General features: G+C 38.5%; 2 protein-coding genes across 4 annotated transcripts in view; one reads left to right on the top strand and one right to left on the bottom strand.

Annotated features, from left to right (window-relative positions):
• Positions 1–6,721, bottom strand: part of LOC115222114 (choline-phosphate cytidylyltransferase B) — a 39,034-nt gene extending 32,313 nt beyond the window's left edge. For 2 of the 3 annotated variants that reach the window (XM_029792241.2, XM_036511284.1), the window contains exon 1: positions 6,434–6,720. The gene's annotated coding sequence lies outside the window, so the exon portion shown is untranslated. Of the gene's footprint in view, positions 1–6,433 lie in introns of all 3 variants that reach the window. The other variant, XM_029792242.2, reaches the window with a different exon arrangement.
• Positions 6,722–7,528: 807 nt separating this feature from the next.
• Positions 7,529–13,430, top strand: part of LOC115222129 (DNA polymerase alpha catalytic subunit) — a 41,505-nt gene continuing 35,603 nt past the window's right edge. Inside the window, exons 1-5 of the mRNA XM_029792262.2 lie at positions 7,529–7,692; positions 10,322–10,431; positions 11,369–11,465; positions 11,570–11,650; positions 12,227–12,339. Coding sequence (XP_029648122.1) covers positions 7,653–7,692; positions 10,322–10,431; positions 11,369–11,465; positions 11,570–11,650; positions 12,227–12,339 — 441 coding nt within the window. The 5' untranslated portion in view covers positions 7,529–7,652. The remainder of the gene's footprint in view (positions 7,693–10,321; positions 10,432–11,368; positions 11,466–11,569; positions 11,651–12,226; positions 12,340–13,430) is intronic.

Below are 13,430 nucleotides of genomic sequence, written 5' to 3'. Positions count from 1 at the left end.
AAATTAATAGTCTAAAGGTGATCGAACCATTCAGTTTGAGTCAGTTAAAAATAATTTCCTATTCAGAAAAGGGAAAACAATAAGATAAGATCAAAAAGGAAGACGTTTACTTTTGAATTATGTAAGACCAGAGCTGGAGTGTTTTCGTGGCAGAACATAACTATTGTTAGGCGAGATACCACAAGATGATAGCAAAATCCTTTATAAATGAGAATATGGCTCTCCTAGCTATAAAGGAATGGGTAATCGTTGCTAAAAACAGTTCAAGCATTTTGAGAAACAGGGGTGTGTGTATCTGTGGTTACTTAAAATATTGCGATAAAAACCTATCTACATCGTATTAAAAACTAGCAGTATTGCCCGGCGTTGCTCGGGTTTGTTTCGACCCTTTAGAATTGGAATTTTTGAAAAGTAAACATTTTGCATTATGTAGCTTGTTATTCTCTTTGAGTGAACCATTTTCTGGTTGAAATACACTGAAAAATGGCGACACAGCAGTCAAAACATCGTAAAAATTAGGGATTTTCATAGAAAAAAGGCACCTTTTTGATTTAAATAATTTTTGGTGTTAACATGGTCCGATTTGAATTTTATCTTCTACGGAATGAAGAGCAAACCTTCTTCTATCATACTCTCAATTTTGGGCAACTTGCGCTGCAGGGTCTCTGAGAAGATAGTGTTAGTTGAAGGCTACCAAACCTGCCACACACAGACAACTTCAGCTTTATATATAGAGAGAGACTAGGATAAAAGAGTGGCAATGACAAAAATTCTACCTGGGCTGCTTGGATGGGAAAATGTTGGGTCAAAAAGTGAAAACTCTTTGATTTTCCATCGTTGTCAGCGAACCTTAAGAAACAGAAATTTGAAGGTAAAATTGCCAGAGAAGTTTAAACATCTTGTTATAATTTAGTAAACTTTCGAAACTTTAGAAATAACTGAGTAAGCACCTCGTTTTCCATTCTTATTTGAACTCACTTCACCCTATAATGTCCATAGATAAGGCATAAACCTCACAACCTCTCACTCTCATCACCATTTTTTAGCTGGTTTCGATATGAGATTGTAACGATTTTACTCCGTTTTTCCCTCCTGGTTTCAGAAAATATAAACCTTACTTCAGAGCTGTACTTGTTTGGCAAGTGAGTCCCAATTATTTCCCAGGGTTTTGTATTGCTCTTTAATCCCATATTGTTGACCCAGATCGAGCAGATAAATCTATGCTCAATCTCAAGACACAATACCGTCTTGCTCTCAAGAATAGTCTAATTCTCACTCCATTAACCAATGTACCCAATTCTAAGATTGCAAAGTGTAGTTTGAGGGAGATTTAGTTATTATTTCTAACAGGTCGAGCAAGATATAGAAACTCCCTTGTCTGTTAGTAAAGTGTTTCGTGTGATGAAACAGAGAACTAGATGTCTAGCGGAGCGGGGTCCGGCTTCAGGTAAACAGCCACCATTTTGCTTCTGGAGAAACCGCCTCAAAGGTGGCCTTTGACTAGCAAGTTGCGTCTCACCTTTCACCAGGTACATTTACGACGTTTGTCTCTCCAAGACCCACTATTTCTGCAGTAATCTACCTTCCTGCCCATTTTTCATCATAGAATTACAGCCCTCAGGAATTATGTTCTTGTTCCAACAGATATCGACACGTGAGAGTCGGAACTGGACATCACCAGTTTGGATGGCTAAGATCACAAACAAGACCTCACTCTCTCTGATTTAAAACGAGAGAGAGAGAGAGAGAGAGAGAGAGAGAGAGAGAGAGAGAGAGAGAGAGAAACCTATCAGTCAGAACCCAAATATATTTTTGATAATTAATATATTTACACTGCTCATTACTTTTAATCAGGGAAAGCGTTATTATATATACATTATTAATTTCGTTTTTCACCAATCCACCAAATTTCGATTCATGATTTTCATGAGGGATAAAACTTCTACAAGGAAACTGAGGGTGAGCCATGGCACCAAGGTGAAAGTAGGTGAAACGTTTCGAGGTCTGTGACTTTAGTAAAAGAAACGCTTTTTTTAGCAGCACGTCTCTGTCTATCTCTCCTTCTCCCTCTCTCTCTCAGAGCCAACCTTTCCAAAATGTCACACTGTTCCGCAAGACCTACAAACTTATCCAAACCAACGCACTCCACTGTAATAAACATACACAAATTTATTACAAGATATGTGACCTTTCATGCTTTCTGTGTCGATGTTAAATAAAACAGCCGTTAGTAGGAGGCCCCGCTCCTTCCCTCGCTCCAAATGTCTCGTGCTGCCTCTGTTAGAAATAATTATTTACAAACTACAAACAATTGTAATTATTATTAATGTTTCTATTTATATTGCCTTTGTGTTTTCTACTGAGGTCGACCTTATCTTTTATCATTCAGGAATCGTCAAAATACATACCAGTATGATGGGTGGTAAGAAGCTCGCTTACCAACCACATGGTTCTGGGTTCAGTCCCACTGCATGGCACCTAGGGCAAGTGTTTTCTACAATGGCCTCGGGCTGACCAAGGCTTTGTGAGTGGATTTGGTGGACAGAAACTGAAAGGAGCCCGTCGTGAGTGAGTGTGTGTGTGTATGTATGCATGTATCTCTGTGTCTGTGTTTGTCCCACCCCACCATCGCCTGACAACCACTGTTGGTGTGCTTGCGTCCCTGTAACTTAGCGGTTCGGCAAAAGAGACCCAGGAACAACTTAATGTATTTGTGCACATTCAATGATGTTGGAGATCATAAAAATGAAAGTTATTGATAAAAAAAAAAAGTTAGCTGACATGGAGAACTGGAAACTATCTGAATATTGGGAAATAGCTACCTATATCACGATGATTCCCGCCGGATATCAAAATGCCGAATTCATGACTGATGCTCAACACTTGTCTACAACCCATATGATGCCTCACCTATCATGAAAACCAAGTTCTCCAAAACTGCGATGGTCCATGGATGTGTCTGCAGTGAGGGTAACACCACGCAGCACCGCATCTTTGAACGAGGCTCAATTAAGACAGCTACGTGAACTGCTGGGGATTGTGGTCAATTCCTGGCTGGAGAGGCTTGGTATTGGAAAGCCATATGTGTGGTACTAGGTTTTGGCACCATGCAATAATTCCTCAGGAAAGAAACAGAAGTGGTTGTCGGAGAATTCCTACAGCTTAACCCGTCCCAATTTCTGGCCTTCTAACACCCTCGGCAGTAATCCTATGGATTACTATGTGTGGAGCATGGTTGAGAAAGATCCCAACCGCTCTGCCTGCAGCACGAAGGCCGAACTGGTAACCAAGGTAAAGGAGGTCTTTGAGGATCTTCCCAAGGATACAGCGAGGAATGCATGCGCCAGGTTCCACAGCCGTCTGGAGGCCGTGGTGGAAGTTGAGGGCGGCGACTTTGATTACACTGTTATTTCCCCCCACATAATCTAGTTTATATTTTCTAATTCTTAAAATACTTTTATTCTTGGAGGGGAAATTGTTTCCTTTTCCTTTTATGCAAACTGTTAGATTTAGCCTGAACACACACACACACGCATGCATGCATACACATACATACACACATACATACATACATACACACACACACACACACAGATACATACATACATACAAACATACATACATACATACACACATACACACACATACATACATACACACACACATACATACACACACACATACATACACACACATACATACATACATACATACATACACACACATACATATATACATAAATACACACATAAATACGTACATACATACATACACACACACAAACATACATACATACGTACATACATACGTACATACATACATACATACACATACATACATACACACATACACACATACATACACACATACATACATACACACATACACACATACATACATACACACATACATACATACATACAAACACACATACATACACACATACATACATACATACATACATACATACATACACACATACATACATACATACATACATACATACACACATACATACATACATACATACATACATACATACACACATACATACATACATACATACATACATACATACACACATACATACACACATACATACATACATACATACATACATACTGACTGACTGACCGACTGACCGGAAATCTTGAAATAAACTGAATAATGACATACAAACGAAAATACCCTGTTGTTGATGTTGAAATTAGGAGTCTTGGATCTAGGTTAGAAACCGGTTCTTACTCTATTGGCAAGACGTCTTGAAATAAATTGAATAATGACATCCATACATACATGTATGTATGTATGTATGAATGTAGGAAGGAATCGTCTTGGCTGAGTACACCCCATTCTTACAAATATGTCATCTTGTGTCATGTAAGAATGACATCATTATTAACCGAATGGAAATTAGAATCGTTAATGATTCCACTGCGTCGAACAAAATGCCTTGTACTATTTACTGCACCCCTCTACGTCCTGAGTTCAAATCCCGCCGAGGTCAACTTTGCTTTGTCTCCCTTTCGAGGTCGACAAAGTACCAGTCAAGTATTGGCATCGACTAACCTGTGCCCCCAAATTGTAAGGCCTTGTGCATGTAGCAGGAAGAATTATTATTAAGGTGGCGAGTTGACAGAACTGTTAGGGGGGGGGGAGAAAAAAGTGCTTTGCGGTATTTCTTCTGACTCATTAATGTTCTGAGTTCAAATGGCACCGAGGTCGACTTTGCTTTTCATCCTTTTCGGGGTCGATGAAATAAGTACCAGTTGAGGACTGGGGTCGATGTAATCGACTTAGTCCCTTCCCTCAAAATTACTGGCATTGTGCCAAAATTTGTAATAATCATTATTATTATTAAGGAGGCACTTGTACCCGGGAGGGTAACTTTCTAGGTGCAATCCCATGGTCAGTGTCGCGACCGAAAGGGGTCTCAGATTAAGGAGGCAAGCTGGCAGAATCGTTAGCACGCCGGGCAAAATGCTTAGCAGTATTTCGTCTGTCTTTCCACCCTGAGTTCAAATTCCGCCGAGGTCGACTTTGCCTTTCATCCTTTCGAGGTCGATTAAATAAGTACCAGTTACACACTGGAATCGATGTAATCGACTTAACCCCACAACACACACACACACAAGCTGCCCTTGAAATCATCCTCATTATTATTATTATTATTAATATTATCATTGTCTATTTATTCAATTATGCCTCTCCTTTGTAAATTTGGCGTCGTGCCATTATTATCATTATTGCATGAAATAATCAGTGGAGCAGCAAAAGAAAGGCTTTGCGGTATTTTTGGTATTTCTATTAAATCGTTTTACGTTCTGAGTTTCGATTCTATTGAAATCAACTTCGCTTTCCATTTACCAAGGGTCAATAAAATAAATACCAATTAACAGTTCCTTTTATTCGTTTCAGCAACGTGGCTGTAGTCATGCTGGGGCAATACCAATTAACCCTAGCAAACACCCTCCCCTATAACACATACGGTCTTTAATAATTCGATCTTATTTACAGATAACATCCTGTTTCCAGATTCCGAGGCCCTGGTGGACATTGGGCTTCGTCTACGTCGTTAATAATAATAAACATCCGTATAGACCCCACTTTCATCCCCCTCAATACACTACGAAGAAGAATGTTCGTGTTATTATTTTTAGACATTTTTGGCATCCTACACTTCACTCATATCAAGTTGCACATTGGGTTTCTTTCAATTAGGGATTGCTGCCTTGCGAAACAGAAGCTAATAATGGGTTTTGTTTTGGTAAATAAACATTACGATTGTTGTTGGTGTTTCCGAACGGAGCGTCCGACGTAAACTGAAAGTTGTCGAGGAATAATTTTCGGAAATCCAGAGACTGATGTGTTTAAAGGAAGGGATCTAAAGGATCGAATAATTTCGTTATTATTATTTTTTTTAAGGATATGATGGCCAACATGTCAGTTTAGAAAACAATCAAAACAATAAAAGCATATTTGGGAAAGAAAGCAAATAAATAAAACAGATACAAACAATGTATGGACAGGCAGAACCCGAAATAAAAACACAAATTCTAGGTCTGTGTGTCTGTGTGTGTGTGGGTGTATACAGACGGGTATCTGTGTGTGTAAGTTCGTGTCTGGGTGTCTGGTGATGGATAAAGGACGATTAATCTATAAACAAACAACTGCCTCGTCATCCAGTGTTGTTTAGAAAGAAAAGTGCTGGCCACCAGAAATACCAAAAAAGATGGTTTGGCAGAAATGGGTTTTGTAATTAATATTATACACAGAAACACAGAGAGAGACATATCTCCCTTTGGGGGTGGCTGGTAGTCGGTTCTTGTGTTGGGGGGGGGGGGAATTCTTGCTGTTGGCAATGAAAAAAAGGTCAAATAAATAAAGGGCAATTAAAGGTAAGAAGAAGAAGTGGGTGTAGAGTGTATTTTACCAGGTAAGAGCGGAGATCCGTTGTCTCTTCTGAATCAGTTTCTCGTCCACGTCACTCCGCAACAACATCAGACTCAAACACTTGAAAAGATGTCACCGCCTGGCTTCGGGGGGAAATTATTTACCGTTTTATATATCGATGAAGAAGAACTTGGACTGGAATCGGTCGACAGTGAAAGGTTCGCCTCGATCACTGATCACTCGAAAAATGACATCTCACTTAAATGAATGTCGACGGAGAAACCACACACACGCTCCCTCCCCCTCTTTCTCTCTCTCTCTCTCTCTGTTCCTCTTTATCTATTTCTCACTCCTTCTCTCTTTCTATCTATCTATTTCTCTCTCTCTCTCTCTCTCGTTTGTTTTCACATTGTTTATTCCTCAATATATCTACTTCTCTCTCCACCTACTCCGCCCTTCTTTTTCTTTCACTCTCTTCCCACCCCTAAAACTCACATTGATGTATATATATAGCGGATCTATTTCTAGCATAAGGGTGTCCACATAGTGGTTTCCTTCTAATATATATATATATATATATATATATATATATATATATATTATATATATATATATATATATATATGCATAATACATGTGTTTATAATATAGCTATACACATGTTTATATTTTATTCCTCCTTTTCTGTTATTCTAACACTTTCTTCTACCTTTTCCTCCAGTCGCAACAAAGTATTTTTCAATTATAAATTGAGTGGTTATGTCGTGAAAAAGAACGTGTTGTTGGCTAAAAAAAGGGGGTGTTTTGGAAGATTTTATTACACGATAACAAACTATAAATACAGACAAGTCAGGTGAATCGATGTTATTTTACTTGACGACGCAAATATTTTTAGGTCAAACAATATTTTGTGCGGATTTACGACTTTTTATAACTTTAATATTTAGAATAATGAAAATGTTTTGAATAAATGCCCCAGTAAATGTACTATTATTTTACTTGAAAAACATTGACTTTATGTCAAATGAAAACTATGCAAAAATGAGTGGCCATATATACACCAGGGTACACTCTTGTAGAGGACAGGAACAATTAATTGAACCAATTCCACTGTTTAGCTTAGAGAGCGCAAACGGGGGTTGACAGAATGATGGCCTTATTATAACTGGATACAATCTCGTAAAGTACACCGTATATGGGGAAGTAACTGCTTGTTGACTGCAGTGCCATCTATATTTCGCGCCATAATTCAAGTCGCCATGGCGCCAACGAAAGAAGAAAGTCAGAGTCAGGACCAAGGTATCTCGCTTTAAGACCCTTATTTATATTTCTGGAATAACTGGAAAGTCTCCCTGGACGTAAAGTTACTTGTGCTTTCTGTTGCGGGGGGAAATATTGCTTTTGGGGGTGGGTGGCAAGGATGGAGTGAGTCCTTTGTATCTTTAATCCAACTGTTTGTATTAGCTATGTTATCATTTTATTAAATACACCAAATCTAATCGGAAAAATATACTAATCCCCCCTCCTTTTTTTTTTGTTTATTTTACTAAAAATAATTATTATGATTTAAATAACTAATTAAAGTTTTTATGGATTTGGGAAAAATTACACTTCGGTCATTTACATTTCGTTGTTTTCATTAAGGAAGTTTTTGTTTCTTCCAAATAACTCCCCCCCCCTCATTGTTCTTAATCGCCACATCACACAGAAATCGTGTTGTATCGTTAGTGGTAATTTAAGTTTTTAATATTTTCATTGAAAGTCAAGAATTGATTAATTATTGCTGACGGTCCAGCTGGGAGGAGTTTTTATCTAAGTATACTTACAAATGCATGATGGTGAGATTGCAGACCCAGTCTTTGACAACAGCTGATATAGTTCCCCCTTTAGCATTTATTTCCGATTACACTGGATTAGCTGTTTAGTTTCATGTATATTTCAACTGCGCAGACCTCTGATCAAAGCCATTCCACTCTTAATTTCATGCATTGTGCCTAGGATTGCCATCAGTATCGTCTGATGCGTCAAAGAATGGGTGGTGGTGGTTTTTGTTGTCACCGAACATATAATTAAATAAGTTTTAATTATCAAGGAATATGGTGATCGGAGTGACACACGTTATTATGTTGTCAGCACCATTTTATTGATTCTGGTTTTCTCTGAAGGGACTCGGACACTACTTAAATACAAAGGCCCTGATGCATCTGCGTAACGTTATGTTTTTACAGTGCCCACCCATTAGGTGGGTTAGGGTTACGTAGGTGCGTCGGGGCTTCTGTACTTAAGTAGTACCGGGACTTGTTTACTATTTCCATTATTTACTGTTAATCATGGGTAACGATGTAGAGACATACTCCTTAAAATGCTATTTGTCTCCTGAACAAAAAACAATTTAACCTTTTTGTTACCATATTTATGTTGAAATATACTGCCTTTGTTTTTAATTAACTTTGAAAATAATGAAGAATTTATTAAAATGGCTTAATTGTTGAGCTGGTGTCTGGAATGCAAATTGGCAGGAATTTTTATGGAAGATTTTAATTTCAGAGAACCTGGGACGGTTTACAGACAGGATGGCATCAAAATGGTTAAAGAATCCTCGTCTGCTACAAATATTAAGATCCATCAACTGCAATGAACTCAGCTGAACAAAATACATCATTCTCAAAGAATCAAGAATTATTTTTACTGCTGTTGATTTGCTTATACACCTTAAGAGTCTGGCTTCTGTTTTCTAAGATGGAACACTTCCTTTAATTATTGGCGTTTTCTACCAAAATCTTTTGGAACCTTCTTATTGTGCATCTCCCTCTCTACATACACCTTGTTCTTTAGAACTTCCAACATGACCCCCTTTTTTGTGATCCCTGCTTTTTACCAGCCAAATCTTGGTTTCTCTCCTGCTAGACATTAGGTACATTAGGTAGACATATATCTACTCACAACACCAACCCTCTGAAATACCTTCCCAATACTGTCCTCTCCTACACTTTTACGAGTAAGGACAGCGAATTGTCAAAAATGCATTTATGAGAGTAAATACAAAATAGTTGAGTTCAGTTTTTTTTTTTGCTGTCTGCATTTAGAGCTGAGATTTTTTTTTTCTACTCAGTTAGTCATCATCATCATTATTCTGTCATCCACTTTTCCAAGCTGGCACAGGTTGAGTGAGTCCTTTACAGCACATCATCCTCCACTTGATTCAGTCCTTTATCTCCTTTGTGAGGTCTAACACCCTGAGATCATCATCATCATCGTTTAATGTCCGCTTTCTATGCTAGCATGGGTTGGACGGTTCAACTGGGGTCTGGGAAGCCAGGAGGCTGCACCAGGCTCCAGTCTGATCTGGCAGTGTTTCTACAGCTTGATGCCCTTCCTAACGCCAACCACTCCGAGAGTGTAGTGGGTGCTTTTTACGTGCCACTGGCACAGGTACCAGGTGAGGCTGGCAACGGCCGCGATCGGTTGGTGCTTTTTACGTGTCACCAGCATGGAGGCCAGTCAAGGTGGAGCTGGCAACGGCCACATTCAGTTGGATCTTTTTATGTGCCACCGACACTGGTATCACAACTACAATTTCCATTGATTTTTTTGATCGATTTCGATCTCAATTTTATTTTTGGTCTTCTGCAGCTTCCTACCATACTTTGGCACTTTTCCACATAATGTTCTTCATGCACATCCCCTGTCTATCCCATCAAAGTCTTTTCTCTTGCATATGACAGCAGACAACTCTGATGTCCAGTCTTTCTGTTGACACAGTTGGTCCACACACACTAACCTCATGCTTCCATGGTTACCAATTTGTTTCCATAGTAAAACTGTTTTAATTGATCGAAGCCTTTAACTTCATAAAATTGTATTAAATTTCCTTTTTATTCTGTTTCCTGCAAGTGTAACATAAATGTTTCATTTGAACTGATTGTAGTGACCCCGTCTGGAAGAGCAAAACGAGAAAAATCAGACAAGTTTGGTCGACTGGCTGCCTTTGCCAAATTGAAAAAGAGTAAAGAGGCAGGTGAAAAAAACAAATATCAGGTAATGAAAGTAGTTAATTGTATTTAATTAGTATTGTTAAATACGTTTTGTAGTATTGAATTGGTTTTAAAATATGTTTTTCTGCCTCTGGTTAAATTAAGGGCAAACTGTCCTTTAGAAGCTTCAGCACTTAATTCTTTTGGCAGATAATATATTTGAACTTTTATAAAATGTAAATATTTTATGAGATAGGAAGATTAGTATTTTGGTGCCAGAACAACAAACCATTAAGTACATCCTTCGATCATCTAAAGACAAAAAAATAAACATGTTTTCTGCATTTATAAAAAGTAGTAGTAGTAGTAGCAGCAGCAACAATGTCCTGTAAATGAAGACTTTTTCTTTCTTTCTTTTTTTTCCTTTTGTTCAGAAGTAGACATAGCAAGTAAAAGAAGTCCATTATCTCAACTACTTTCCATTTTACTCTTGTTATAAATTCTTTAATTCATGCTAAAAACTGTGCAAATATTTCTTGTTGATTTCCTTACTCTCTTGTTTCAGTCATTTTGACTGCGGCCATGCTGGAGCACCGCCTTTAATCGAGCAAATCGACCCCAGGACTTATTCTTTTGTAAGCCCAGTACTTATTCTATCGGTCTCTTTTGCCGAACCGCTAAGTAACAGGGACATAAACACACCAGCATCGGTTGTCAAGCAATGCTAGGGGGACAAACACACATATATTCGACGGGCTTCTTTCAGTTTCCGTCTACCAAATCCACTCACAAGGCTTTGGTCGGCCCGAGGCTATAGTAGAGATACTTGCCCAAGGTGCCACACAGTGGGACTGAACCCGAACCATGTGGCTGGTAAACAAGCTACTTACCACACAGCCACTCCTGCGCCTGGTAACAAAACTCTAAGCTTCGTCTATAAATGCCTGATTCCGTTGCCTTTTATGTTATCTTCTTCAAGGCAGTTTCTTTTCTTCCTTCAGCTCTCTGAAGACAGAGCCATCTACGATGTTGTTGATGAAGATGACTACTCTGAAATAGTTCGGCAACGACAGGAAGAAGACTGGATTATTGACGACAGTACGTCTCTTTGATCATTCGAAGCTGTTTTTCTCTTCCATTATTCTCACTCTTACATTTAAAGGAATTTTGATTCATTTTAATTCTTTCTAAATTTGTTTCAGATGGAATTGGTTACGTTGAAGATGGTCGCGAAATATTTGACGAGGATCTTAATGATGATGAATTCCTTCGAGATTCCAAAAGTACGTTTCCTTTTATTTATTTATTTTCTTTCTTCCAATCAAATCTATTGACACAGACACAGTCATTAGTTAACGAAGTAAATGTTATTGACTCTGAATATAAACTGTTATGAGGGAGAAAGAGAGAGAGAGAGAGAGAGTGTGTGTGTATGTGTGTGATTTCCTCTCTAAAATGGCTGTGTGGTTAAGAAGTTTGCTTTCCAACTGTGGTGTTTCGGCTTCAGCCCCATTGTGTGGCTCTTTAAGCAAGCGTAGTGAGTAGATTGAACAGATGGAAACTCCATAGTAGCCTGTTAATTCAAAACTCATGAAAACAAGACATTTGTACTCAGAGCCAGACATGGTTTCAGCCAGGTTGGTAACGAAAAGGTTGATGGAGGCTACCCTGTTGATGCGCTGTCACCGCTTACATTCACACGCTATCACACATACCTTTACACACTATGACATATATCTTTACACACAAACATGCATACACTCATCTATACACACGTATACCACTGATTCACACACACTTTCACAATCGTGCAATGTTTATTCCGAACCGTTTCTGTTCTGGTTTCTCTTCAATAAAAGGCAAAGGAAATTCCAAGAAAAAGAAGAATCCCAACATCCATCACCCGGACAGGAAACCGAAACAGAACATTCGCAACATGTTTATATCAGCTGGGACTACCAAGAAAAAGGAGGTAAAGAAAAGTTTTTTGATCTCGTTTTGAATAGGATGGAGTTGGTGGTAAATGGTTTTGTTGTTTAACCCTAGGTCTGCCTTCATCCAGCCAAATTGCAGTCAGTGGCACTGATCAGCTGTGAATGCATGTGATTCATTTAGTAACTTTCGTAACGTGCTCCATCAACTGGATACTTCTGTAATGTCCTCTGTCCAGTGCATCTTCTTTGCCTGATACCACTTCACGAATCATTCAGTGTGACACTCTCCTTTACTGCTTGGTTGACTTTCGTGGGTGATTAAGGTACTACTTGAGAACAGTGGTCCCGGTGCACACACTCGTGTAGTCGCGCATCCGCGCTAGCTAGTCATGACTAGTCGATCCTACAACGATTACCTAGCAAAGTAAATAAAACACAAAATAAATAATTTTTTGACACAAAGAAAATAATTTTTGTTAAACAAAATAAATAAAACACAAAAACACAAAGTAAATACTTTTTTAAACAAAACAAATAACATGCAAAAACACAAAGTAAGGATCGACTAGTCACGATTAGCTAGTGCGGATGTGCGCACCGGGACCACTGTTCTCAAGTAATACTGGTGATTAATGAGAGCCCTCCTCCATCAGATATTGTAATCATCTCGGCAAATGATCACTAATGAACCAGCAACCTTTACTGCCTTCCTATATTTAACCCTTTCGTTACCGTATTTATTATGAGATGCTGTGTGTTTCTTTCAATTAATTTTAAATATAACAAAGAATTTAGTGAAATAACTTTGTAATCATTAAGCTGGTGTTAGGAACATAAATTGTGACTAAGGTTTGGTGGAAGATTTTAATTCAGAATTTATGAAAACAAGGCATTTGTATTCAGAGCCAGAGCCGGTTTCAGCCGGGTTGGTAAGGAAAGGGTTAATCATTCTATGAACAAAATTACTGTCATCTTGTGTAACTGGTCCCTCTGTTGGGTCTACAAGGGGTAGGTCTTCTCAATACCATGCAGTCTTCACATTTAAGAGCCTCTCATAGTTGCACTTCAATGTTTTTTTCCTTTTTTAGAAATGATAAAAGCAAGTACATTGTCATCATTTTGTATATGC

Source organism: Octopus sinensis, linkage group LG19, assembly GCF_006345805.1.
Source record: "Octopus sinensis linkage group LG19, ASM634580v1, whole genome shotgun sequence".
Taxonomy (NCBI): domain Eukaryota; kingdom Metazoa; phylum Mollusca; class Cephalopoda; order Octopoda; family Octopodidae; genus Octopus; species Octopus sinensis.
The sequence above is the reverse complement of the archived record's forward strand: the minus strand, read 5'-3'. Positions and strand labels throughout refer to the sequence as shown.